This window comes from Solanum tuberosum, unplaced genomic scaffold (genome assembly GCF_000226075.1).
Source record: "Solanum tuberosum cultivar DM 1-3 516 R44 unplaced genomic scaffold, SolTub_3.0 scf00325, whole genome shotgun sequence".
NCBI classification, from domain to species: Eukaryota; Viridiplantae; Streptophyta; class Magnoliopsida; order Solanales; family Solanaceae; genus Solanum; species Solanum tuberosum.
In genome coordinates, this window is record NW_006239251.1 from 58037 (window position 1) to 85834 (window position 27798).

The 27798-nt window shown below is 35.3% G+C and overlaps 3 protein-coding genes across 8 annotated transcripts; all 3 read right to left on the reverse strand.

Annotated features, from left to right (window-relative positions):
- Positions 1 to 317: 317 nt before the first annotated feature.
- Positions 318 to 8908, reverse strand: LOC102580344 (fructose-bisphosphate aldolase, chloroplastic-like). Of its 3 annotated transcripts, none has more exons than XM_015314930.1 (4): positions 8650 to 8908; positions 1587 to 1696; positions 1139 to 1491; positions 318 to 886 (listed from the first exon to the last, which is right to left on the reverse strand). In XM_015314930.1, the coding sequence occupies exons 1-4, from the start codon at positions 8880 to 8882 to the stop codon at positions 647 to 649; spliced, it is 936 nt and encodes a 311-aa protein (XP_015170416.1). In that variant the 5' UTR covers positions 8883 to 8908; the 3' UTR covers positions 318 to 646. The 3 variants fall into 3 exon arrangements, with proteins under 3 accessions (XP_015170416.1, XP_015170415.1, XP_015170414.1); XM_015314929.1 differs by lacking the exon at positions 8650 to 8908 and adding an exon at positions 2192 to 2632; XM_015314928.1 differs by having other exon boundaries at positions 757 to 898; positions 1140 to 1491; positions 8650 to 8892.
- Positions 3825 to 7597, reverse strand: LOC102580022 (putative disease resistance protein RGA4). Its single transcript, XM_015314927.1, has one exon. It carries the CDS (start codon positions 7524 to 7526, stop codon positions 5184 to 5186), a length of 2343 nt encoding a protein of 780 aa, XP_015170413.1. The 5' UTR covers positions 7527 to 7597; the 3' UTR covers positions 3825 to 5183.
- Positions 8909 to 10568: 1660 nt separating the features above from the next.
- LOC102602220 (zinc finger protein GIS2) lies at positions 10569 to 16880 on the reverse strand. Of its 4 annotated transcripts, none has more exons than XM_006360558.2 (4): positions 16785 to 16880; positions 13128 to 13337; positions 12237 to 12335; positions 10569 to 11347 (listed from the first exon to the last, which is right to left on the reverse strand). In XM_006360558.2, exons 2-4 carry the CDS (start codon positions 13256 to 13258, stop codon positions 10792 to 10794), a joined length of 786 nt encoding a protein of 261 aa, XP_006360620.1. In that variant the 5' UTR covers positions 13259 to 13337; positions 16785 to 16880; the 3' UTR covers positions 10569 to 10791. The 4 variants fall into 4 exon arrangements, with proteins under 4 accessions (XP_006360620.1, XP_006360618.1, XP_006360619.1 ...); XM_006360556.2 differs by having other exon boundaries at positions 12237 to 12338; XM_006360557.2 differs by lacking the exon at positions 16785 to 16880 and adding an exon at positions 16659 to 16778.
- Positions 16881 to 27798: the final 10918 nt, after the last annotated feature.

Genomic DNA, 27798 nt, shown 5'->3' on the forward strand with positions numbered 1-27798 from the left:
TGTGGGAGTTCCATGCAAGTCAATGAGTTAAGCAAACAACATGTTGCTCGATTTGTTTGTCTCATCCCCATTTTGAAGCCCTTGATAGATACTTTGAACACTTCAGTGTTTGAGATGCTAACACATACTTATGCGTGTGTTAAAGCTTGACTTGTTCTGTAATCATATTCGCAGAAATTCTAAAACTCATTACAACGAAGAAGATGGTATTAACAGAATATCTGACTTACCATGTGATGTGATAGATGATATTTTATTCCGTACGTCTATTAAAGAAATAGAAGCTATTAGTGTCTTGTCGAAAACATGGAATCATATAGGCATACACATCCCGGCATTGTGCTTGAGTAACAATTCTATGAGATGATAAACCAAAGCACATTACCTAATGGTTACAAAAACATTGTAAACGAAATCTTCTTGCAACACAATGGCCCTATATTTGAAATGCTACTACTAACTAGTTTCAATCAGCAAGAATATATATATATATATACACACACACACATATATATCACAAAAATACTTTTCTCCATAGATCACAATTTTGCATTCCTCTGCTACACTAATCATCCAACTTATTTTTAAAAAAAAATCAGTTCTTCATGTTCAAGACTTTGATCGATGTCCTTAGTACACATAGTCCTTAGTACACATAGCTCTCACCGGTGTACTTGCCAAGCTGAGCAAGAGAGTTGGCCTTAGCCCTGATTAGCAACTTGTCCTGAGCAGCCTTCACGTTCTCAGGTAGTCCTCTCCATGTCTTCAAGCAAGTGTTTTGAAGCGCCCTAGCATAGGAGAAGGACATGTGCCACGGGGTTGGAGAATGATTCATGGCATTCAAGTTGAAGGTAGCCTCAACTTCTGATTGTCCACCAGATAAAAACTGTTCAAATCCCGACAGCATTAATCTTGTAAGCATGAGTTAAGGTAATAATCTCCTACCTTTTTTATAAGTTACTTTTTTCATCTATTTATAACCTATGCTGGTAGTCTGCCTTATTATCCTGGTAACTTGTTTCACTTATTACGGATCGTTACATCTTTTAAGTGATTTGACAGTGTAAAATCCTTCAAACTAACTGTTTATAGAAGTTAAAACAATTTAGTAATAGCCTAAAATGATGAGGAAACTTGCCATGATTCCAGGTACAGCTGGGGGAATTCTTCTTTGGAGGAGCTTAAGAGTATAATCAGCAACTTGCTCTGGAGTGGCTCTGTCTTTGCATTCAGCACCAGGAGTGACCATACTTCGCTTGAGGAGAATACCCTCAAACATGACATTGTCCTCAGCTACTAGGTAAACAAAAACCTCGGCCCAAACTTTTTGCGCAACCTCAAAAGTCCTGTCAATGCCATGGTCACCATCCAGCAATATTTGTGGCTCTACTATTGGGACCAAACTACTGTCCTGAGAAATGGCTGCGTAGCGAGCCAAACCCCAGGCTGCTTCCTTCACTGCCAATGCAGATGGTCTGTTGGGAATGCTCACTACGGCACGCATAACGTTAAGCACATGATCATCGTCAATAGTCATAAGATAAAAGCATATAGAGAATAACACATCATTTTCTAAAAGTTGTCACCATTTGGCAAAGTGAGCTCCTTGTTGGTAGTAAGCAGCAGTGCGCGAGGCAAGGCCATCGAGACCTTGGCACCATGACTCATCATTTGAACCAGCAAGGGGAACCAAACCCTGTTTTAATCAAATCATAAGATTATTACGAGATCAATTTCATAAAAATTTAGATGAGATCGAACTTTTTTGCTTAATTGGTTACAGAAAAACCAAACCTATTGTTATAAAAGCTAGCTATTGAGGTAGGAGAGCTCAATGCACGACGGGTGATGGTGGGCTCTAATACCATTGTTATAAACCAGGGAGAACCACACTCCAAAAGAAAGCTATTGAGGTGGGAGATCCCAAGGCGATATAAGTCCTACCTCAGCACACAGTAGTACCGATGTGGGACATAACTCCTACTCAAGCTCAGCTGGTAGCCTGGTACCAATCAATTTACTACGCCTCATTATGAAACTAGCTAGTTAGTTTGGTTATGAAGAGAATTTATTACGATTAAAATATTGATTCTAGCTATCAACCTACAACCTTCCTCTTTTATTTGAAAGCGGAGTTTCAAGCCAAACTAGTGTCGGTACGAGTTTATTTGGTTAAATTAGACAAATATACCTTGTCAACTTTGATACCAGCAACAATGTTTTGTTCAACAAGAACATCTACCATTTTTTGGCCATCAGTTGTGGATTGGTAGAGGGTCTCAAATTAATTGTATATTGCCATGTCAATGTACAAAAGTTAAAATCATTATGAGCGCACTGAAACTTACGCACAGCAATCTTAACAAGCTCATCAGCATAGGAAGAAGTTGCACGAATTGTGAGAGAAGAGGTGGATATAGGGTGGCAGTGGATACTGAGGCAGAAGATTGGCGAAGACTTTGCCCCTTAACGAATTCAGACTTGTCATCAACTGGAGATGACTTTAACAGAGATGTTGAGGTCATTTTCTTTGTTCTTTTTTGTTATTTTCTCCTCGAAGGAACAGAACTCTTACTTACTACAAGTACCTTAATGTCATCTCAGTGTTCTCTACAAGTCTATACTTACCACAAACAAATTATTTCTCAAACTGTGTCAAATTAAAGATATCTCATTTGAGGTTGTTATGCTCTGAACAATGTCTATGGGTCACTTTTTCAGAAATATACATAAAAATGTAGTTACTTGGAATCAAACTCTATGACTTTAGACAATTCTACCACTCGACTACACATGCTCTTTAATGAAATATATTCGTCGTTTTTATTTGTACTCTTTGACAGCAATTTTGCCACTTCAAAAACCCCTGTCTGTCTGTTTTTTTAAGAAATAACTAGAAGAGAAACAGAGACTTACGCAAGTCCTGAATTGTCGTGATCCCCACGTCAATATTTGGAATATGGGAAATGTTGGACCACACGGAGTTTGAGCTACTCAATTGGTGCAACTTTCTTCTAACTTTCGGCAGCCTTAAATTTCCAAGTTCTGTAATTTGGTGAGATGTCTCATGGCATCTCTGGATGGAAGAAAAAACACACTCATGATTAAACCATATGCTAAAAGTAATATAGATATTTATAAATTTTGTTTCAAGTGGAACAAAAAAAATGTTTGGAAAACTATAAAAGGATAATGGAGGAGAGTAACTCGTGGAAAATAAAAATTAAAAATGAGACTCAAAAACTGAAAGAGAAACAGAAACTTACTCAAGTTCTGAATTATGCTTCTTGTACCTAGTAACCTATGAGAAGAATCATAAATTTTCATGATTAAACTTTCTTTTAAGGAAGGTAATGTTGTATTCATCAGCATAGACCTCTGAAAATTGGTTCCCAACAAAAACAAAGATAAAAACAGGTAGATTACAAAGTGCCTATAAATTCTAATGAAAATTTACCTAACGTAGTTGCCTGCCGCTCATGGGATTTGGCTTGATTTACCACATTGACGTTCTAGCATGACCTTGGAACTAGTAACCTAGAGGGAAAATAAAACATAAGTTTCATGATTAAATCATATCAAGATATACCATACTTGAAGAATTAGAAGAAGAACAGTTCGATTAAAGTGGACAAGCAGAATGCAGAAAGCATAGGCACAGATGCAATTGATTGATAATTTTTGCATTTTTTAATGTCAAAATAATTGCAGGAAAAAATATTAAATTACATACAAAGCTTTATTTCTGGAACTCGCGGAAAATAACATTTAAAAAATCTACTCATAAAGTGAAAGAGAAACAGACACTTACGTCTATCCTGAATTATCCTTCTGCCTACTTTAATTTTTGGAATATGGGAAATGTTGGACCATTGGGAGTTTGGGCCACTCTGATTTGTGCAACTTTCTTCTAACTTTGGGCAGCCTTTAATTTCTAGGTTCCGTAATTTGGTGAGGCGTTGCATGGCATCTCTAGTTGGCAGATGCTCTAGTTTCTCGCATGTCCATAAAACTAACTCTTGCAAAGAAACAAGGTTGCAGAGCCCATCCGACAAAGCTTCTAACAATGGACAATCCTGGATCCGGAGATGCTGTAATTTGGGCATGGCATCTGAGAAGTCCAGAAGTTGTAGCCGTTTGCACCTCCTTAGCTCTAATGTTTCAAGAGAAGTAAGGTTCTCAAGTCTATGAGGAAGAGCCTCGATTCCGAAATCATATATATGGATTTGTCTTAGGTCAGAGAGTTGCATAAACTGATAGGGAAGAGAATCCCAGAGCAAATATCCGAACACACACAACCTACGAAGGGACAATAGCTGCTGAATGCCATCAAAAATATATTGGAATGCCTCAAAATCCACCATCTCTGAGAAAGGACCAATTTCCAAATTCAGTAACCCAATGAAACGGTGAAGGCCCCCTGTGGGTACACGAATTAATTTGGGACATTGTGATATATTCAAATATGAAAGTGAAGGCATTTCCCCAAAATGTAAAGGGAAGGAAATTAAGTTTTTACAGTTGAAGACCTTCAAAGATTTCAGAGACCGACAATGCTCTAGCATCCCACTTGGTAAACTGGTCAATCCATCACAGTTCCATAACCGAAAACTTTGGAGGGAAGTCAAATAATTCTCTCCAGTGGGAACAGGAAAGGAACTGAAATTGGTACAGAGGTTAATCCTTAAGCTCTTAAGAGAATGGAGATTGTACAAGCTTTGTGGCAATTCTTGAAACTCTCCGCAGTCTGAGACCCATAGGTGTTGAAGTGAAACGTTGTTGCATAGCATCTCATCTGGAAAAAAAGTGAGCTCTTTCACATCATAGACACTAAGCGTTACGAGAGATGTCAAGTTGCTGCACAAGTTCAACAATGGCATTTCACTGTCAACTTCTTCAATTGTTAATTCACGGAGGATTTCAAATTGACTTGGAGTACTTTTTAACAATGGACAGTTACTAATCCTCAACTTCTCAAGCCTAGGAAACATTCTTACTCCAACTTCATCTCCCTTCCACTCAATAAGGCTACGCATATCCTCCAATACTAGTTCTTTCAATGATGGGAACACTTGGATATTGCTGCTTGATCCAATATTGTTACCATCAATACCATAAAATGTAGGTTTGATGCATTCTACCTTATGTAACCCTAACAGCTCAAGATGCTGAAGGAATTTCAGTTAGCCAAGCGATGGAATTTCTTTGCATCTTTTGCAACCACTTAATTTCAAGTTGACCAAATTTGGTAGCAATTCTTCTCTGAACCATAAAGGAAATCTAGTACCTAAATAGTTCTTCACTTCTAAGGTTTTCAAGTTACGATGCGGTTGAAGACCATCCAACACATGCTCATCAATGGTTTCACAGGATTCTGGTTCATCATGGAACCATGCATATGCCAGCTTGTAAATATTTGATTTCTCTTGTAAATATGCTGTTCGCGCTTCTTCTTTACTACGGACTGATTCCAGCTCATTGATTGTCAATTCACCTCTAAGGTTCTTCAAACGGCCTAATTCTTCTATTCGACGACCTTTCTCTAAACCCACATTGAAATATTGTAGGGTCTGAAGACAAGTCAATTGTCCCATGTTAAGTGGCATCTGAGACCGAGAATGGCAATATATGTGTCTCAAACTTATCATATTTCCCATCTCAAATGGAAGTTCACCGAGTGAATAACAGCCATTGACTCTAAATGTTTGCAAATTATAGAGCTCACAAATGGAGTGGGGCAAGGCTGTGATGTTAGTGTCTGAGAGATCAAGATATCTCAAGTATATTAGCTTCCCGACTTTGGCTGACAACTCCTTGATTCCTGAACTGGACAAATTTAAAACTTTCAAGAACTTAAAACTCAACAGCATATCTTCCAATATATAATTGCTTTTCCAAAACAGTGTGCACAAATTTCCTGGCTCATTTATCTTATATATTTGATCACTTGGTGAGTCCCATCCAAAGTATCGCACTTGAGAAAGATTTTCTCCACCATCGCCCTTCGGATCAAATAGTTTAGATTTTAAGATATCTCCAGCCAAATCATGCACAAGCATCTTACAGTGTGTAATATTGTTGTGCTCATCTAACTTAACATCTTGTAGCAAGGAATTTCGCAACAAGAGTTGAAAGAACTTGTTCCCAATGACTTCCATTACGGTGATCTCTTGACATGGATGAAGAAAGCCTTCTGCCATCCAGAGTTGGATTAGTTGGTCCTTTTCAAACTCAAAATCTTTTGGAAACATTGCAAAGTAAGCAAAGCATTTTTTCAGATGTGGAGATGGTAGATAATCATAGCTGAGTTTTAGGATTTTCTTTATGCTATTTTCTCCGTTATCATCTTCACCTGCAACAAGGGTGTTTCCATCAAGAATTGTCTGCCATTCATGTTTTTCCTTGTTGCGTAAGAGGCCTCCCAACACACTTGCAGCCAATGGTAGACCTTGACACATTTCCACAATCCTGTTCTCCATGATCACTATTTCCTCTGGAACTTCCACATCAACAAATGCTATTTGTTTGAAAATGGACCAACAATGATCTTTTGCTAATTTTTCCAACCTATGAGGAGCTACTGCTGCTACTGTGGACGCCACCTGTTCCATACGAGTAGTCACAAGAATGAAGTTTCCTCGGGATGTATTTATTCCTCGCAAGGTGTCGACAAACTCTACCCACAATGTAGAGTCAACACGCCATAAATCATCCAGAACAAGTAAATACTTTCTTCCTGCCAGTTCATCTTGTAGCGTCTTGACTATTATGTCTCTGCTTTGGACCTCAACTTTCCTCTTTGTCAGGGATTCGAGGATTAGTTGAAGAAAGCTCTTCGTTTCTGACATTTCAGGCAGACACAACCAAACTCTCTTTTCAAAGTGTTTCTCGATCTGTTCATCGTTGAAAATTCTCTTAGCCAAAGTTGTTTTTCCTAAACCCCCCATACCAGCTATGGGAATGGTGCACAGAACAACATCCTCTCTGATGTTCAACATCTTCCTCTTTATTTCTGCAACATCGTTGTCTCTACCAACAACCTCCGAAGGAACTACTACAGAATCTGTTTCTCGAATTGGTAGTATATGCTGAGGAGGAACCATGAGTGATTGGAGACTGAGGTCTTTGGCTAACTTATTGATAGCCCTCAACTTTTCATTGATGTTGTTGATTTTTCGAGACATTTTGCTCTTAAAAGTTGTATGAGAAATGAAATCACTGACCTTTTTCATTGGTTTGTTTCGGAAATTCACTTGTCTTTTGATAGATTCATACCTGAATTCGTCAAACACATTTTCAGCATTTTCAGCAGATCTCTCAAGCATCTTGAGCCATAGTTTCACAGCCTGATCGTCAACTTGTCGTCTTTCAGCATCATGAATGAAAGCTTGGATCAAGGATGCATTTTGTGTAAGCATTTCCAAATCTTTCTTGCAGTCCCTTGAGCTACTGAGTTCCTCAATAGTGAGAGAAAGCAATTTTTCGAGCAAAACTTGAATTGTAGCACCAATTACAGGATCGGCCATTGTTGTGTTTGCTCCTTCACAAAGTCTTGTTCCTCTGCACCAGTCTTCAAAGTTTGTGCACAAGTCTTCTTTTGCTAGTTGTTGTGGACCACTAGAAGGAAGACAATAATTTATAAACAATAAAAATGGAATGACTAAAAGATCCTCCCACTTTATTCTGATTTGTCAACCCAGTCCTCTAACTTTATCAGGCATCACCTAGGCACTCCACTTACAGTGATTCAAACACACTACTTTAAACCACTCCAGGCTCATTGTGTCTCTCAATAACGCTGCCATACTTTTGTAAAAGCACCATTGGGCGGTGGTTCCTCTCCTTCCTCTTGAACCTCAAACAAAAAATCAATCTAACCATCAGCTCGACTAAGAGTTCTGAATCAAAAAAGTAAATTGAGAAAAAATTTGCCACATCATTTTACATTATTTTGAAGAAAAAGAAGGCAAAATCCCCACCATTTTAAGCTTCTTCCCCTCCAACGCCAGTACACCGCTGTAATACCTCAGGTCACCTTCCCCATTAAATCGGAAACCTCACCACCGAATTTATTACAGAAATAAAGGCTATACTTTTGAAGTCCATTGTGATCATAGGGAAATCAAGTTCAAGTTCCCCCGGCAAGCCTATTACTCTATGCCTCAGAAAGCCAACTTTCTTCTTCCACCATGGCTCCTCCATTTCCTCTACTCACAGTTCTATCCCAAGCAACAGAAACTGATCTGGAGTCAGCATATTTACAGCTGTATCCAAAGTAGTCAGGTTGACAAATCAAAATAAGTACAAGGATCTCCCAAGCCATTTTTTCTCTTACTAGTCTCTCGCCACACACGTTGTGTGTGTACCCTTCATCTAATAGTATAAAAATACCACATAAAGAATATGTCCAACTTGAGAGATTGCACATCTTCTTGCATACTTCTCTAATAATTCAAAGCACTTGAAATATATGGAAGAATCAATTAATATACACAATTGTTTATCTATCAATAAAGAATTACTACTAAAAAGGAATTATTACATTTAAAAGATTGATGCTACCTACAACCTTCGTCTTTTATTTGAAAACGGAGTTTCAAGCCAAACTAGTATCGTACGAGCTTACTGGATTAAATAAAACAAATATACCTTGTCAACTTTGATACCAGGAACAATGTTTTGTTCATCAAGGACATCAACCATTTTGTTGCCATCATTGGTAGATCAGGTCTCTTCGAAGAGAACGGCACCAGATGTACTGTCCTAAGACCTGGAGCTGTCACTAGAAGTGTTCTGTAAGCTTGGCAATTAGCCTCCATGTTCTCTAGCCCAATGGATGTCAGACGCTTTCTGCAGGTAGCATTTGACTCATCCATATGCATAGCCAATATTCCACGCCCTGGTGATGCAATTGTTTTCTGTACATTACCACACACAGTTGTCAATTAGGAATATATATTACATTAGTCCACGTCTTGCTCGACTTTATTGTTCTTGATGACTACAAATACCTAACTTATGGTATAATCTTATGATTTTTCAGTTAACAAAACAAAAAACTCCTAATTAATATTTCTTAAGGACGTGTAAAAGAGAATCACGGCAGTTCATTTTAGACAGAGGGACTATTCATTAACAATGTGAAAACTACTACATCATCAATGTTTTTTAGGTCTTATTAACAACATCTTTAGATAACCAAATTAGAATTACTATTGACGGTTACACGTTATGTGGTGAGGCACATTAACTTGGCAACATTGTCATGTCAGTGTACAAAAGTTAAACTCATTATTAATAGCGCAATGAAACTTACAGCGGTTTTAACGAGCTCATCAGCACAGGAAGAAGTTGAGACTTTGCCCCTGAACGAATTCAGACTTGTCAACAAGAGATGACTTTAACAGAGATGCTGAGGCCATTTTCTTTGGCTTTATTTTGTTATTTTCTCCTCAAAGAAAGAGTACTCTTACTTACTACAAGTACCTTAATTATCTCAGTGTTCTCTACAAGCCTATACTTGCCACAAGCAAATTATTTCTCAAGCTGTGTCAAATTAAAGATATCTCATTTGAGGTTACTTGGAATCGAACTCTATGACTTTAGACAATTCTACCACTCATCCACGCATGCTCTTTAATGAAATATTTTCTTCATTGTTTTAACCACTTCAAAAGCCCTTGTCCCCCTGGTTTTTTTAAGAAATAATTAATAACCCAGGGACTGTCAGTTTTTTTTTTTTTTTTAAAATAAGTTTAAAAAATTATAAATTTTGCATGAAAGAACGAGGATGTTTGTGGTTTTCTATTAAGAAAAAACAACGGATCTCAGAGTCGTTCTTCCCTCGATTTTTTGGACCCATCCTATCCATCTGTTTTCTGTCCGTTGGTTTTTTCATTATTTTTTAGATCACCTGAATTTCTTTTTTGCTTGCTTTATTTGGAGTTATTTGACCGTTGAAACTGACATAACAATTAGTGATATACTAGATTACAATTAACTTTTGTTTGCTCAAAATCAGCACCATGCCCAAACGTGTGGTTCTGATTAGGAGTCCATTGACCATTAGGCCACGCCCTGCGTTGGCAGTAATGAATGGTCATGGTTCTCATTCAGTTTAAGCATTAAGGCATGGCTAATATAACTACGGGTTCAATAAAATTCAGTTTTTCTAGGTTAAATTTTGTATTTATACCAAAAACAAGTATTGCTAGAGAAAGATGTGCATTTTAGAACTCATTTTCTCAACTAATTCATGTGTCGTAAATTCTAGATCTGACACTAAATTACAAGATATGTTAGACCCAATAACATCTTATTGTTTTATAGGGCAAGAAAATTATATTAGCTTGCTTAATCAATTCGTTTGAATTGGTTTAAAGTTGGTCAAATAGGCTTAAAAGCACTTTTCACCTCCAACAAGATCACCAGCAAATCACTCAAATTATCACCAAATACTTAACCAGCAAGAGCCTAAATCCAGGGCAGTCAGACGTAAAAATCAACAGCACAAATACCAAGCCAAACCATTATATGGATGCTGTCATCCTTCCCATCAGCTAGTAGAATCACCAAATAAAATGCAAATACCTCACAATAGTCATATTAATCCATGTTCTTAAATAACAGTCTCATCATATCCATTCAAAAGATGTAAAGACGCACACTAAAGAAACTAGTTCCAAAATCTGATATTTTCTAAAAAAAAAACAATGTCAATCTCAATTCAAAAGAGATAAGCGGCACATGTCATCAGTAGTCACCCTATTAATATGGCATGGCTTTCATCTGTCAGTACCTCCTGGGAAAACGGTCCATAAACCTTCCAGAGGGACACTCATATGCTTGGTGTCCTCTTCCCCCACAGTTGTGACAGATCATCAGTGCCATGCAATCTCGACTCATATGGCCTACTTGCTGGCAGGTTCGGCATACAATGTCCCGATATCCTCCACCTCCACCTCCACCTCCACCCATAGGACGGAATCCACCACCCCTCTCTTCAAGAGCACCAGACTTGGGGCAATCTCTAGCTAGATGACCGGATATATTACATAAATTGCACACAGGATCATTTTGACAATCACGTGCCAGGTGACCAGTCTTCCTACAATTTTTGCACGCCTTGTCATTGGTGCAGTCGACTGCAATGTGGCCTTGCTTGAAGCAGTTATTGCACAGCTTCAGGTCACCAGGAGGAAGTGGAGGAGCCGTGCAGTCTCTAGCACGATGTCCTGCCTTACCACAGGTGTGGCAGATTCCTTCATTTGGACAGTTGCCAGCCATATGGCCTGGTTCTCGGCAATTCCAACAAAGAGATTTTGTGGTACACTCCGAGGCAATATGCCTGTTCAAATATTGGAGGCAAAATCAAAATTAAAAGAGTAACAAATATCACTTGTTTTAACAACCTTACTGACCCCATTCTCAGGAACAAGCATCTCTGACAGCAAATGATAAAATAAAATAAATACACCTCGAAAAAAGGATGAATGAATGAAAAAGTAATACATATATTAGGAAAGCCAAAGAAAGAAGTCATTTTATCAAGCAACTCGTAAATATCAGCAGTATGTGTCCCCATTCCCGTTCATTTTATCAAGCAACTTGTAAATATCAGCAGTATGTGTCCCCATTCCCTTTAAGACAACACTCAAGCTCAAGTGTGGATATTGTTGGTTATTATGTAAAGAATTTTGTGTTTGCTTGGTGTTTCATGTTATATTAGTGCTAAGCAACTAGTATGTACTGGCAGTTCTTAAACACTTGTAAAATTTGATATTGTTTGGGTATTTTAAAACCTAAGTACAACAAATTACATAGAATTATTTCATTTCTACATGGTGCTTCCTTATGATGTGAATGTCTCAAGTTTTCAACTTTGATTTCAGGATATCTTTTCCCCTTGGTTACCTGTAATCTAAGACTAGACAGTGTGCTCCCCCCTTAAAGGATATCAGGGTATATCTTGCCCCTTAGTTATCAGTATCAAATGTCAGAAAGTGATGCAAACAAATGGGATGGTGAGCAAGCAATACAGAAAGGCAATACAACATCATCAGTAGCAGCCTTTATGGTTCAATTTTAATCTGTTGAATAACAATTTCTACAGAGTACATTAAGTAAATGCAATAGTAATTCTTAAGCTTTCCAGGGAAACATGTAGCTTTATTTTTTTATAAAGGTAGCATCAGGGTAACAAGTAGTTAATTAACACAGAATAATCCATTACTTACCCTGGGAGACCACAATTGTGACATATAGCAACATTAGGGCATTCCCGAGCAAAATGGCCAGGCCGTTTGCAGTTCTTGCAGAGACTGCTCTGACTCTGACTGCTAAAAAAAATATTTAAAAAATGATAGAAACCATGAGAAAAAGAAGAAAAATATGTCCACCAAAGAGCCAAAAATTGTATAATCCAGATGTTAGAGAGTCAAAGAGCAGGTAAAATAGTACACTTCAAGAAATTGGCTTATTATAATATATTTTGTTTCCATGTTTCTTTCGAACTCATCGGAGGAGCACAAATGGAACTTGAGATATGAGGTCAGAAGGCTAAATTTGTTAAGACTCTAGCTACATAAGACCCTAACTTCACTAGTAAAACAAAGTAAAAGTTGTACACAAAAAGGACATACTTTTTAAAATGAGAAACCCCATTATTGAACAAAATCAACTTTAGCTGATCAAAAAAAAAAAAAGGTAAAAATTGAGCACCATCAGTCAGGGTATAATAACAAAAAAGCACTAATCAGTGTAGGGCTACTGATTGTCCCAACTTCACACTTGAACATTTGGGTCTTGCAGAAGTCTAAATTGGACTGCCAAATCAGCTTCCAAACAGCCACGTCAAGTGCAGACTAATTATTAGTCTAACAATTACGGAACAGCATTACCCTCTTCCCCTTTTTAGGAGAAGGTAGCAGTGCAATCACAGGGAAATATCTTTGAACAGAGGTGTAAATTCAGTTCAACACTCCAAACATGCATATCGAAACACCCATCCATGTAATATAGTAATTAGCCTCCATTCCAAGTCAAACAGATCCCATATCTCTTTGCTTCCAGCCAACAGGTGCTAGAATGAGAATAGCTAAACATACAAATGACTAAAACCAGAGAACCTGAAACCCCGACGTGGCTCCCGTCTATATGGTGCATCACGGTAGGAGAACCGCTGTGTGCGGATTTTGCGATCCATTGGACTCCTGCTTCTGCTTCTGCTCCTGCTTCGGCTTCTGCTGCCAGATTTCATATTCAAACAACCACAAATAAACCACCAAAAACGACCAGCTAAAATATCACCACACCACCACCCAGCTGCTGCCTCCTCCCTGTCCACCACAACCACACATCCAAGACCACATCAGTCCAAATAAACCTTTTTACTGTACTCCTTTGATTTTAAATACCAAATCCAAAACACCACTACAGAGATATTATTCAATACACAAGCACCAAAAGCTTGTTTATTCAGGAAACATCGTCTCCAGCTACATCCTCCTAAATTTAGTGTATATCTACTGTGACAAACACATGCCAGCACCAGCACATAATCATTAACCACTAGTTATCTACAACAGCTGACAATTGAGTCCCAACTTCAAAGACATATGGAGATGGTTTCCCTAGCTGAGGAGAAAGCTCAAATAACTGTTGATAGAAGCAAAATCTTTTACCAGAAATAGCAACTAATTTTGAAGTATAAGCAAATTAAATTCAATAATATATTGTGGAAATCAGAGTTATGAAACCAGATTGTTATTGTCTGAATCAAATGTCATTTTCCTTCTCTTTTAATAAATCAAATGTCATCTTCTCTCTGTTCAGCTGCAATGAAGACAAGTGACAACATGTGTCTCGCAAAAATTAAAACAGAAGCATATTTTTCCATATATGGGCCCTTAGATTGGTGATAATATCAAGAGATTTGGTGTTGAGCCATAACCCAGTCTCAAATGAATAGCTCCTGAAATTCCTTTATTTTCTATATAGCCCTTCAATCCTTCATTCTTTTGGAATCGTAACCATGTACTTCCTATTTGTATAGAGGATTGGTTGGCCTTCGGAGAGAACCATATTTTGTAGGTTTCTCCTTTTTCAGTGGATCTCTGGTATATTGCCAAGATGGCCTTGTTATTATCAATGAAATCTTTTACTTGATAAAAAAAATGTGTCTTCGTTTGACTGGGCATGAAGTAAGAAGTTTAAGAATGTAAAGAAGACTTTTGAATCTTGTAGTCTTAAACTAAACGTGTGTATAACATGCAAAAGATGTCTTTGAATCTTATGGTATTAAACTTGCCATGCCCATTCCTATTAGGGATTAAGGGTAAAATGGGAATGTAGAAATTAAAAAGTTACGAAATATAGAAAGGAAGCCATCTTTTTTATACAGACTAAAAAAGAAAGTAAGGCACAAAAATTGAAACAAGAGGATATTAGTTTTTATCTACTAGGTTTTTCCTTTTTCAGATAAAAGATCTGCTGGTGTTCGCCTTTCTCACAAAGTATTAAATTTAAAAATATCAGCCCAAGTTAAGCTTATATCATTCACGGAGAGCTAATGATAGAAAGGAAATGAAACCACTGCTAAAAGCAGGCATCAAGACACTCCTCGCACTTCACCATAGAGGCCTCACAGAAGTATACAGATCTACATCTTAACATATAAAAGCTTATAAATCAACAACAACACCATTCTCACCCTAATAATTTTATTCTGTTGATGATAAACAAAGGTTACCAACTTACCAGTCTTATTAATCTTCCATACACCCTACCCCATCTGACTTCAAAGAGACATCAGACGACACCTTGACTTAACCAGTATAAGTGCATAAGGTAAAATGGTTGACGGTAGTATAAGGCACCAAAGCTCTTCCTCTACTATCGGTGTACATTCTTCAATACAAAAGCTCTTCACAACTCTATCATCTCTTAACTTGAAAGACTATCTGAATGGGCCCGTTGCTCTTCTTTTTTTCCTTTTTTTAAATGAGATACAGAATGGATCCATTACATCAATCTTATACCAGTTTGAAGAGTTCCTTTTCTGTTTCTGGTAAGTACCAAATTATTTATTTCACCCTACTTTTTCATTTTGTTTACAAAGAAAAAAGTTAACTCTCTCTATCTCATTCAGAGCCCCATTCACTTTCCAATGGTCAATTTTCAGTGGTGTGATCGACAGCAAATAATTCGCCTCCAAAAAAGAGAAGTTATAATATTAGACATACGCGAAAAAATACCATACTAACTACAAAGTTTTGCATTTCAAATTTATTAAACTAATAATAATATATATTTAGCACCGAAGGGTGTGGCCTAGTGGTCAATGAAGTGGTTGAGAACCGTGAGGTCTCAGGTTCAAAACTCAGCGGAGACAAAAAAAAAAAAAGCACTAGGTGATTCTTCCCATCTGCCCTAGCTTTGGTGGACAGAGTTACCTGGTACAAGTTGCTGGTGAGAGGTGGGAGGTATCCCGTAGAATTAGTCATATTTAAAAAAATATGTATTTAAAAACTTTTAAGGAAAATGAATTTGTCGGACGACAGGAAATGTCCAACGTATTCCAGAGTAAATACATAGTCCCTCCATCCCATTTTATGTGGCAAGAAAAAAAGAAAGACTTTTGAAACTTGAGGTTTAAAACAATCCTTCGTGGTTGTAAATCATTTCATTAAAGGTAAAAGGGAAATTTTAAAGATTAAACTGTTTCTAATTATCATCTTCAATCCTAGTATCACCATTCCTCCTTACTATAATCTATCAGAATATTCACACCAATTGCACCCAATGACCGAGAAGGTGTAAGATCACCATAACCCACTGACCAAAAGATATACTCTGCAATTTCATTCCAACCTCCTTCACCCAAAAAAATGAAGAACAGAGAAAAATCACGGTTTTGCCTTTCCAGTACGCCAGGTCAGAAAAGTTAAATGGGATTTTAGATTCTATGTCAGCCTTTAACCACCTTTAGCTGCAAAAGTTCTCTTGTTTTTGGGTTGGGAAGGGATGGATAAAGAGCTGAAAAATGTTCAGATATCTTCAATTTCATTCACCAAGAAATCAATTGGAATCCATAAACAGAATCATAAAACAGCTCATCACCACCCACCAACCCTTAGTATACAGGGAGCAATGATCCACACATTAGAACACAAAATTCTCTCAGTTCCTCGCATTCTCATTAACCTTTACTACTTTTAACTATTCAAAAGCAAAAAAGAAAGCACTTTGTACACACCATTAAACTTCCTCCCCAATTTATAACAACAGTAACACTACGCAAGACCAATCACTAAAATCCCACAAACACAGAAAACTACAACAAAACAAATATCAGAAGAAATATGACAAATAATTATGCATAAAGATATTCCAATCCAGATTCGCTTTCCAATATAACCAACCAAATCCGAGCTAAGAACCACCAAACTAATGAAACCTAAACCAATCAATCAATTAATCTTTAATTCCGAGCTAGTTGATCTTCCGCTATCTGAATCCTCATATCAATTCCACTCTTTTGAGCCTTTCATTTCAAATTCCGTGACATAGAAATACAAAAAGCTCTAACAGAGAAAATACATTAAAAAGTAAAAAACAAACCAGATACAAATAGAAAGAGAGCAAGAGCAAGGATGAACCTGAAACAGCGTTCTAGATCTGGACACTTAGGGTTAGATTTTGGGATACTGCAACACACAGAAAACAGAGAGAGAAATAGAGAAGCAATAGACAGATAGATAAGGCGAGAAGAAGGAAATAGCTACCTCTTTCAGGGAAGGGCTACCAGTAAAGCTTCTCTTTTTTTTCCAATATTACCCTTTAGCTTTTTCCTTTTGTCACATTTAGGTGTCCAGTTTTGCTTGGGCTATAGACTCACATCTTCTTTTGGGCCATATACAAAGTTGACAAGAAGTTGGCCAAAGAATCTCAATTAATACACCTTTTAAATGAGCTTATCTTTAGTTAATCGTCTTTTAAATAGGTTGTTGAAACTTTTACTTCTTTGATAATTGAACTTATCTCTATTGAATTCATGTTTGAACATAATTTGTAGAATATTATGTTATAAAAATTATTTTACTAGTGAATTTGTTTGTAATTTGCATAATTGTAAAAAAAATGATAAGATATTAATAATGAGAAAACGTGTGGTTAGTAGTTAGCAGACTTCTGAAGTTATAAGTTACTTTTTTTTTTGAGATCATGGCGTTTGGGCCAACTTTCGCGCGCACCTCAACTAATTTCATGAGATATCTGGGCCAACTTTCACGCGCACCTCAACTAATTTCATGAGATATCTGTCATCTAGACAGCAGGTTATACTGTCTACCAAGGCTAGGACAGATGAGAAGAATCACCTAGTGTTTTTGGGTTCTTAATCACTTCATTAATCACTAGGTCACAACCTTATGTGCTACGTTACTATTTTGAATAAAAAAATAATAAATTTACAACAATCAGAAGTCCATATAAAATATAAAATAAGAAATATCGTAGAGACAACATACAAAAAGAAATAGTGCATGTCATGTCCCAAAATTCAAGGTTATGATGACACCTACACTAACCTGTCGGGATAAGTCAAACTTTCACCCAAAAGAAATTTCAAGTCAATTCTCTGAAGTTATTAAAAATAGCAAAAGTAAGTTTCAAAATTCAAATTTTATAAATAGAATAGAATTGTGATAATAACTAAATATATAACAGACTTAGTGTCACCAGTATAAGAGTATCTAATTGAATACACCTATTTCAGAAACTACAATTATGTCTGAAATAGTGAAGATAGAGGAAGTCTGACTCGCCTTGAACCCCAAGTAGCTCACCCAAGCTCCCGAAGAAGTATCACTTCGGAGCGAAAATTAATAAGACATGTTGATGCTAGGATTTGCATCAAATGATGCAGCAAGTGTAATGTAAGATCTTGTGTTTGTCTAATTGGTTTGATAGCTTTTGTTATTCTTGGTGAAAGTCTGACTCATTATATGTAAAACTTCTTCATCAATTAAGTTAAGGGAAAGTATGATTTGTATTTTCTTACTTCTTTCCTTTTATTTCTTTAACCCGTTATGCAATTTTGTAATTGATTTTCTTTCTTTAATTAACTGGATCGGAATAGCTTTAATACTTGATTATTTTTAGTAAACTTTGTTGGTCTAAACTTAATTGACTTGACCATGCTATTGTGGAAAAAAATTCTCTAATTGAATTTTTTTCTTCCTCTTTTACTTTTTCTGATTGAAAATTTCCACTACTATATAATCAGGATCTTTTCTTTAGTGTAGAGATAGATTTTTTAATGAGATTAACTTGTGTCCATTGTCAGTGGAATTTTTTTTACACTATCACTTAACTTTAAGTCGCACAAAAGTTAAGTTTTTAAATTTATTTATTTTATATTTTATAGAATATAAATATTAAATATAGTAGTATAAGACAACTAGGACTCAAAATTTATTTTGTCAAATTAGTTTAGGATTTTATTTTTTGATTTACCTAAAATACTTCATCGTTAATTCTTGTTTCAGTGTGGTGTTGTAACTTGAACATTTGTAATGGGAGGCCTCAGGTATCTCTTCTATGACACATTGCTTCCAACAAACTCAATATCTATATGCATGATGACATCGTTTTACTTTCACTAGTTTTACGTAGTAGCAATTTAAGATAGTTTGAATCTTTAAGTTATATTTAGCTTGACATCCATTAACTACATGTTGCAGGACAAATTAGGATTCTCTAACTTACCTGAGGAAAATGCAGTAGGCATTGGATCTTCAGAAGAGGATATTCCCATTTTGGTGATGAAGAATCAAGAGTGCCATACATCGGTATGGAGTTTCAGTCAATTGATATTGCATTTAAATTTTATCTTGATTATAATCATCGTAGTGATTTAGTGTGCGCAAAAATCGAATCACTAGATCAAGAAAAGATAAATCAATAATAGGTCAAGAATTTGATTGTTCAAAAGAAGGATTCCGCTCAAAAAAAAGTCTTGAGAAAAATATGCAACGAGATGAAACTAGAGAAGGGTGCAAAGTGTTGATATATCTGTCGAAGAAAAAAGTCGAAAAGTGGGTTGTTGCTAGGCTAGTCTCAAACCATAATCATGAACTTGCTTCTCCACATAGCAAAAAATTCTTGCGATCGAAAAGGAAAAAGTTAGAAGCTCAAAAGAATCTTATTGATTTATTAGATAATTCAGGTGTTCGTCCTAGTAAAATTGCATCAGTATTAATTACTCAGGCAGGAGGAGAATCTCAATTTAACTGGACGAGACATTCAAAATTATTTGAGTACTAAAAGGCAAAAGAATCTTGAGAAAGGAGATGTCCAATTGATGTTGAAGTACTTTCAAAAGCGTCAATCTAAAAGCCCTGGCTTCTTTTATGCAATACAAATGGATGTAGAAGGTCATCTAGCTAATTGTTTTTGGGTAGATGCTAGGTCTAGGATAGCTTATAAAAACTTTGGGGATGTTGTCATTTTTTATCCTACATACTTGACAAATAGATATAAGATGCATTTTGTCCCATTTACTGGAGTTAATAACCATCATCAATCCATTTTATTTGGTTGTGCTCTTCTTTGGGATGAAACTCAAGAAACTTTTGAGTGGTTACTTCACACTTGGCTAGAGGCAATGCTCGGTGTTATGCCTCGTGCAATTATCACAGATCAAGATGCTGCAATAACAAATGCAGTGACAAATGTGTTTCCAAATTGTGCACACCACTTTTGCACGTGGCACATTGAAAAGAAAATTCTCGAATATTTAAGTCATGTCTATCATGACTTTGATGATTTTAAAACTAAGTTTAGTAAGTGTCTACATGGTATGACCACGCCGAGGAATTTGAAGCTACTTGGAGTGATATTATGAAAAACTATAATTTAGAAGAAAATAGTTGGTTGCAAAGAATATATGCAATTCGTGAAAAATGGATTCCAGCATATGTGAGGAGGAATTTTTGTGCTGGAATGTCAACAACTCAAAGAGGTGAGAGTATGAACAAATTTGTTAATGATTATCTTAATTCTAGTACACTGATGAGTGTATTTGTAGCACAATATGATAAAGCTATTGATGCTAGGTATGATAAAATAAGGGAAAAGGAATATAAGACAAAATATTCAAAGGCTATCTTGAAGACATCATATCCCATGGAGGATGAAGCAGCAAAGGTATATACTAGAAAAATATTTCGAAAATTTCAAGAAGAATTGATTCAGTCTCAAAAATTTATTTCAAAAAAGATTGAGGTTCGGGATGGAATACATATCTATAGAGTTCATTTGTTTCAAAAATAAATATTTGCCTACACTGTTAGATTGAACCTTATATTGAAAGATGCTACTTGTTCTTGTTGTAAGTTTGAGTTCATAGAAATCTTATGCAGGCATATGTTTGTCGTATTTATAAAGAAACAAATTTACTCACTTCCAACATGTTATCTGTTGAATCGGTGGACAAGATACGCCACCAAAGAAAAAGTTCATGACATTTCAAATGACAAATCGCATGTGAATAATTTGAAGCCTTCCTCTATATGGTTTAATAATATTATGATGCATTCTTTTGGCCTATCTGAGCGAGCTACACGGTCTGAAAGACATTATAAATTTGCATATCAAAGATTATCCCAATTATGTGAAGAACTTGATGAACTCCCTTATGAGGTTGAGAATGATGATATATGTGTGATGATCCAGTTAACGAGTCAAATGTGGAACTAAACACAAGTGAGGAGAGACAAACACAATCTTGATTTGACCCTTTATATGTGGTAACTAAAGGACGTCCAAATTCATTGAGAATGAGAGGTGGTCTAGAAAAATCTCTGAAGGTCAAAAAAAGCACGTCTAAGAAACAAACAGGGCAAATCAAAAGTTCAAAGAACGGTGAGGCGAAGGGCAAGACCAAGGGCAAGGGCAAGGGAAAGGCCAATACGAAGGGCAGAGGAATGAGGTAATCTTACTTTATATAGTGTAAAAATTATTGATTAATATTTTTGTGACTTTGATATTTGATGTATAGTTCAAGCTCTAATGTTGAAGTGGAACCTGAAAGCACATCACCACCACTTATTACAACTCCCATAATGGTAAACTCTTCTTTTGATACTTCATATAATGTATATTATTAAAACTTATTTTCATCTACCTCCGTATATTTACCTAATAAATTGTTCTTTTTTCTTTTAAAAAAGTCATTTCAATCATAAGTTGTTTCAGGGACAAATTGACCATGGATATCATACCTCATTTATGGTAGGTTTTCTCTAATCGTGTTCTTATATATTTAGAACATATTTATAGATCTATACATATTTAAATGACTTTTAATATTTTTTCAGGATTTGCTGGGAACAGCTTCACATCCATACCGGCAAGATTTATGATTTGTGAATGTCTTGTCTTTAAAGCTTTAAGATTCGAGCTTCATGACTCATGGAGAGACAAACATCTAAAGTTTTGTATTTTTCTTTCTTATTGGTAGAAAATACTTTTAGGTTTTAAGGTTGAAAAGAAAAATCTTTCAAGATTTGGTTTTCAATTTTACTCACAATCATATCGCGGTTACAGTTTTAATTCAAGTTTGCACTTTATATTTGGTTGTGTGTTTATTTACTCACATATCAATAAAGTTGATGGCATTAAGCCAAATTATATAGACACATGCATGCACAAAAATGTAGTTAATAAGAGGTTAGACATTTGTTTGCAATGCATCACGTTGTATGTTGATGTAAAAACTTTATTTATTAATATGAAGATTTGAATTGTTTAAGTCAAAGTTCTAAAATATTTTTGATAAAAACTAGATAGATTTTTTTAATAATGTTAATATTGTTTCAAGTGAAAACTAAAATCATAAAATTAATTATTAAAATCTTTTGGGGTTTCAAAATTCTGATGTACGGTTTGATAGTAGTGCAAATGTGCACAAAACTTATAACGTGTGTTTAGTATACACCCTATTCTCTGTTTTGACTTGTGAAATTATATTGAGTATGTTTTTGTTGTTGTTATTGTAACCATTGGCGGAGCGACTTTATAGTCAGGGGTTCATCCGAACTCTTTTCGGTGAAAAAATATATTATTTATACATGGTTAAATATTTTTGTAGATATATATAGTAGATGTCGAACTCTCTTCGGCTACTTCGTGTGTATATTTCTTCAGATTTTGAACCCCCTTATTAAAAAAATTGGCTCCGCCATTGATTGTAACATTTAGTATCTACAGAAGTGTAATGTAGTCAAGTGAAAATAATACTACAATATCTGCTTCTTTAACAATAAAAAAGTGCAAACCAATTTAGACAATCCAATTAAGTACAATGCTTTAAAAAATTCAAAGATAGACTCACAATATTAATAGACTAAAACGTACACAATATTATAACTTAACTTTATATTAATCAATAGGAAATATGCACTACTTTTAGCAATATACGAATAATGTATTGTGCCAAAAGAGTAAATGACAACAAGATATAAAAGTGTATCTTCATTCTAAAGAATATTTTTCTTATACAAAGATATTTTTAAACAAAAGCCATCACCAATAGGTTGTGAGCCTACGAGTGTAGGGGGTTTGGCTAGATCCCTACCATGTAAAACATAAATAGAAATACTTACAAAAGATTAGAGGGGAACACGAACCTTGCCTCTAACGCGCAAAAGAGATTGATCAAACAATCTAAAGGAAAGAAAGTAGCCTATACAAGTTCCTTTCTGAGAGTACAACAATTAATTAGCTATCAAGAAAATTAAATTTCTCAAATCTTCTTCTAATCGTAGGGAGTTGCGCGCATTTATCGAGTTTAAACAATCCCTTTGCCTCTCTTGGGAGTTCTTGAAAAGAGTGATAGAAGATACTATTTCCACTTGAAGAAGCATTTTTAGCCAAGAAATCTACCACTGCTTCTCTAAAACAGTGAGAAAAATGGTGATTTGTGCCTGTCAAGAGGTTGGTAATTCTGTCCACAATGTACTTAATCTTCATATTTTTGGTCGACTTGTTGCTCAACATATTTGAAATAACAAGAGAGTCCAATTCAATTTGCAGGTTGTTATAGCCATGGTTGATGTACCATTTAATACCATAGTCAACAACTAATATCTCAGCATGATTGTTGTTGTTGCATTGTACAGGAATGGAGAAGACTATAATAATGTTACCATTATCGTATTGGAATCTTTCAAAATACATTGAACATAATTGCTATATATCAGCTGTTGCAGGCTAGGTTGTTCAGACTTTTTAAGAAAATATACACATGTGTGTCGATACTCCAACAATAGTGTATTTTTGCGTCAATATTTTTGGAGAGCTCGAGCAACATAGGTTATAGGCATCTTTTAACCCATAATGACGCCAACACATCTTTTGACCAAGGCATTAGTATCACATTTCGAGAAGGCAAATACAGAGCTTGGCCAAGGCAATACCAACAGCTCCATGTGCAACAACGCTCGTCCAACAACATAAAGGTTGCTCTAGAATCCTTTCTGAGACTTCCTCGTCATTTAATTGCAAAAGAGATAATCCTCAAAATCGATAATGAAAATAAGTTGCAAAACAACATGTACCTTCAATGAATTATGATTATACAGAGTAAATAGAAAATTTGAATCGAACATACCACGAAGTTGCTAAGAGGATGAATTGGAGATCGGAGATTGGAGATAACAACATCAGGCTGAAACATCATATAAGAATCTATACTAGATTCAAATTATAAACACCTACTGCAAATAGTTCTTCATTCACACTATTCGAGTAACACACAAAACGTAACAATCAAATATAATGCATCTAGCAAATATCATTTGGGTTCAAATAAGCAAAACTAGTGAAAGTAAAACGATGTCATCAAGCATATAGATATTGAGTTTGTTGGAAGCAATGTGTCACAGAAGAGATACCTGAGGGCCTCCCATTACAGATGTTCAACCATTTAGCCAGAAGAACATGAAATTTGGACTATATGCACGTCCACCGATAACTACTGTATCTACATACTCCTAAATTCATTTCTTCCAATTCTCATTCTCCCTCTTTCACATTAAAATAAATCCTAATCCGCAGTTTCTCCCTTTCTCTCCCGGCCTTATATTTCTTTTCTAAAAAAATGTTCTTTGACTACTTCGTAAATCCAGTTATTTCATTATTTTAGTTTCTTCATATGCTATTCGGTCAAAGGAAAAAATGTGAAGGGAAATACTGAAAATCTACTAGCTTTGAAACATAAAAACAATCAAATTAAGGAAACGAGGATGAACTTAGAAATGCTGAGCTTCTAGTTTTTGCTAACAACGAATTACAATGGTCGAATATATGTAATTGTTGTTTGGTTAGGTATATTGCCAGAAATTTGTAAAAAAAAAAAAGAAGCGTAAAATAACATAACAAATATAAGATGACCAATTTCGATTTTGAAAAAATAATTGTTTGTCAAGGTTTTGAGTTGAGTGATTTAATTGATATAAAAATATAAGTTGAGTGATTTTATTGATATAAAAATTTAAGTTGAATGATTTTATTGATATAAAATAAAGTTCAATGACTTTGGTAGATAAATTCACATAATTGAGTGACCTTTTGAGATATTAACTCTATTTTCACATGAATAAAAGATATCATGAAACCCTAAATGAGGAGCTTAGCAACTTGGGGGGAGAGAGAAGTTCGGATAGACGAATCCCAAGTCCTAAGGTTATGGAGCGCAGAGAGAAGAAAAATTTAATAAATGCGTAATTTAAAATATAAAAAATAAAATAAATTTAAAAAAAAAGGTTAATAGGCGTCTGACTATTACAGTTAACTTACCTGATGGTGTAAAAAAACTTTACACAGTCAGTGCACATAAGTTAAACTCTTTTTTAATATTGTTATGTGATTTATTCTTCCTCTCATACTTGCTAAATAGTAACTGTCTTTTTGCCTAATAAAATTCTATCGGTTGTAAGTCAAAATAGATTTGGCTTTCTCATACCCTTTGACACGAGCACTGCCCAAAACTTTTGAGATTCTCATTATCTTGACGTGTCAAAGACGAGGTACTAATTTTGGATATTATTGCTAAACTTTTACTATTGTGATTATTGATTTCCAAGATCTCTTATTGCCTATTTGTTATTTCCAGGTCAGTCTCTATCAAAGTGACTCCAATCTGTGTGTACAAATTCATATAGTTAAATTCTAATTAAAGTTTATGTGTTTTTCTTCCTGTGTATTTTTACATAAACACATGTCAGCCAACTAGTTTTCCATTTTTTATGTGTTATTTGATCTTTTTCTAAACTTGTTTGATTCTCTGTATATTCGATATTAATGTGATTTCACTTCATTCTATAGTATACTAGGAGTTCTCGAGTTTGATTTGAATTTCAAACTTATAAGCATTTTAGTTTTCGCTTTGCGTTATATATGTACTTAAACTTAGTACTATTGTCATGTTTGCCTCATATGTGATTTCATTAATATTGTTTAATTATATCCCTTTACCATTTGCATGTTTAATTAGTTCTCATATTTGTAGATATGAACGTCAAGTGCATATTTTATACTAGGGTATATTAGCGTTTGTTTTCCTGTGCTTTAGAAGAACTTAGACTTGAGTTCGAGATATGAGGAATTCGCGCTGATTTGAAGAAAAAAATTGAATGGATTTGTTCATTTGAAGTTTATCTAAATTTCCTCTCCATTTATTTCTCTTTTTCTATGTAATAATTCGTGTTCAACACTATTGTTGATTTATTCATGCTTTAGTTTCATCTGCAACATATTTTACTCGATCTATAAATAGAAATTATGTCTATAAAATTCACTTTACATTTCGATCCAGTGCAAATCATATCAAACACCATATTTTGTGATTTGTTTTGCAAAAAAGACATACTTTATTGCTTTAACAGATATCACACCTATATTGCTCGTGGGATCAATATTAGTATCCTTCATATTTAGATATCATGCTCGTGAGATCAAACATGTTAACTATTTTCAACATGTCAATTATCACGTAATCACTTAATCAAGAGGCTTGGATGAAATTATATATTACGTGCTACTTGTCTCAAAGTCTTTATTGTTTTGTATGATGCTAATTTTGTGTCTAAGTAATTATCTTAAATTTCTCATTTTGTCTGCATTCCTATTCAAATAGAAAGCTCAATATTGATCTCTTGGACATTAAGTTGGGATTGCCTAGGTATGCTTAGGATGATTAGTTTTTTCTGATTCAATCAACTTAGATGGGTAGTGAATAATGATAGTTACTTCTCGCTCAAAAAATTATTTTAATTCCATGGGGTGATCCCATAAGGATAAAAAAAAAACATATCCTCTATATTTGTTCTTTAATTTTTCTCATTAGGGAGAAATCTACAATGTTTATATTGCATATTCACCATTGATCCTCCATGCGATGTTTATATTGATTTTGTATTTCTTTATCTTAATTATCTATCCTCGCTTATCTGATAAACTCATGAGATTTATTTTTTTCTAGCAATCAGATTGCATATTCACCATTGATCAATTTCTTAGTAGCCAACTTATGGTCACCACTCACCACATTTCACCATTTGTCAAAAGCTAATATGTTTTAATCATTTTATTTATCATCTAGACTAACGTTGGATAATAATCAATTATTTTAAGGGCTCGTGTATCTTGATCATGACATCACATTGGCGTTGGAAGGTGGCGTTATTGGCTTCCCTTGCATCCAAATGATGAAATTCATCAGATTCATTTGAGTTATTGGTTGGTCATGCAACTCTTTCTCTTTCCCTTTTCTATTCTTTCTCTAGCTAGGTTGAGGCCACAACTTCACTTTCATTCCTTATGTTCAAGGTGCACATGGTCATTTACGTGTTACAATAGATTATATATACTAATAATTATATTGATAGGCTCTTTGAAAAAAGTTTTTCTCAATGTTTCAAGAAGAGAGCTTTTCTTTTTTTGGGTTTCCAGCCCCTATACTTGGTGGTTGGGTTTGGCCTAAGCTTTGGTGTTTCTGATGTATCCATAAGACAAAGAATAGGCTCTAAGAGTTGGATAAGTAGGGGAAGAATGAGAAACTCTAGAAAGTATGTTCCATTAGGACATTGAACTTTTCTATGAACATCATGTTGAGGTTCCGAATTAGTTAAGTTTGCCGCAGATTTTCTAGCTAAATATAAAGTCTTGGCCCTCTATTGTATGGTCCCTTTTAAAAAACGCAACGTCTTAGAGGATTATAATCATCAGCTTGACGTACATGTTCAGCAGCATTTAGAGTATGGCATTTGTTTTGCATTGCCAACTCCAACTACGAGGTTAGTGTATGGTTTAGAGGTAGTGGTGCCATTGTGAATACAATTAAGTGGGTCGTTTTGTGGTTGTTGGGAAGAGGAGGGGCTTTTCACCATTGTTGAGGATAATGGAGCCTGAAGTAGGGTTAATCACAACGTTTGATTGTTGACACCCTTCATTACTAAAAAGAGTAATGGAGGAGTAAGTTGATATGACTAATATAATCACTTCAACTGATTTAGTGTGATGATTATTTTTTTCAGAGTAATTTTACTCTGATAAAGAAAAGTTGTGGCATTTGCTTTCATAAGAGACTTTGTAGGAGGAGTGTGATTGGTTGGGGTTTGGACCCTCTGGGCTTTTTTGCATTTAGGGAAGTAGGTATAATCCTCCAAGGGATTTGTCCAATTATTTTTGGATTGGGGGGTTGTCCCTTTTTTTTGAGGGGGGGGGGGGGGGTTG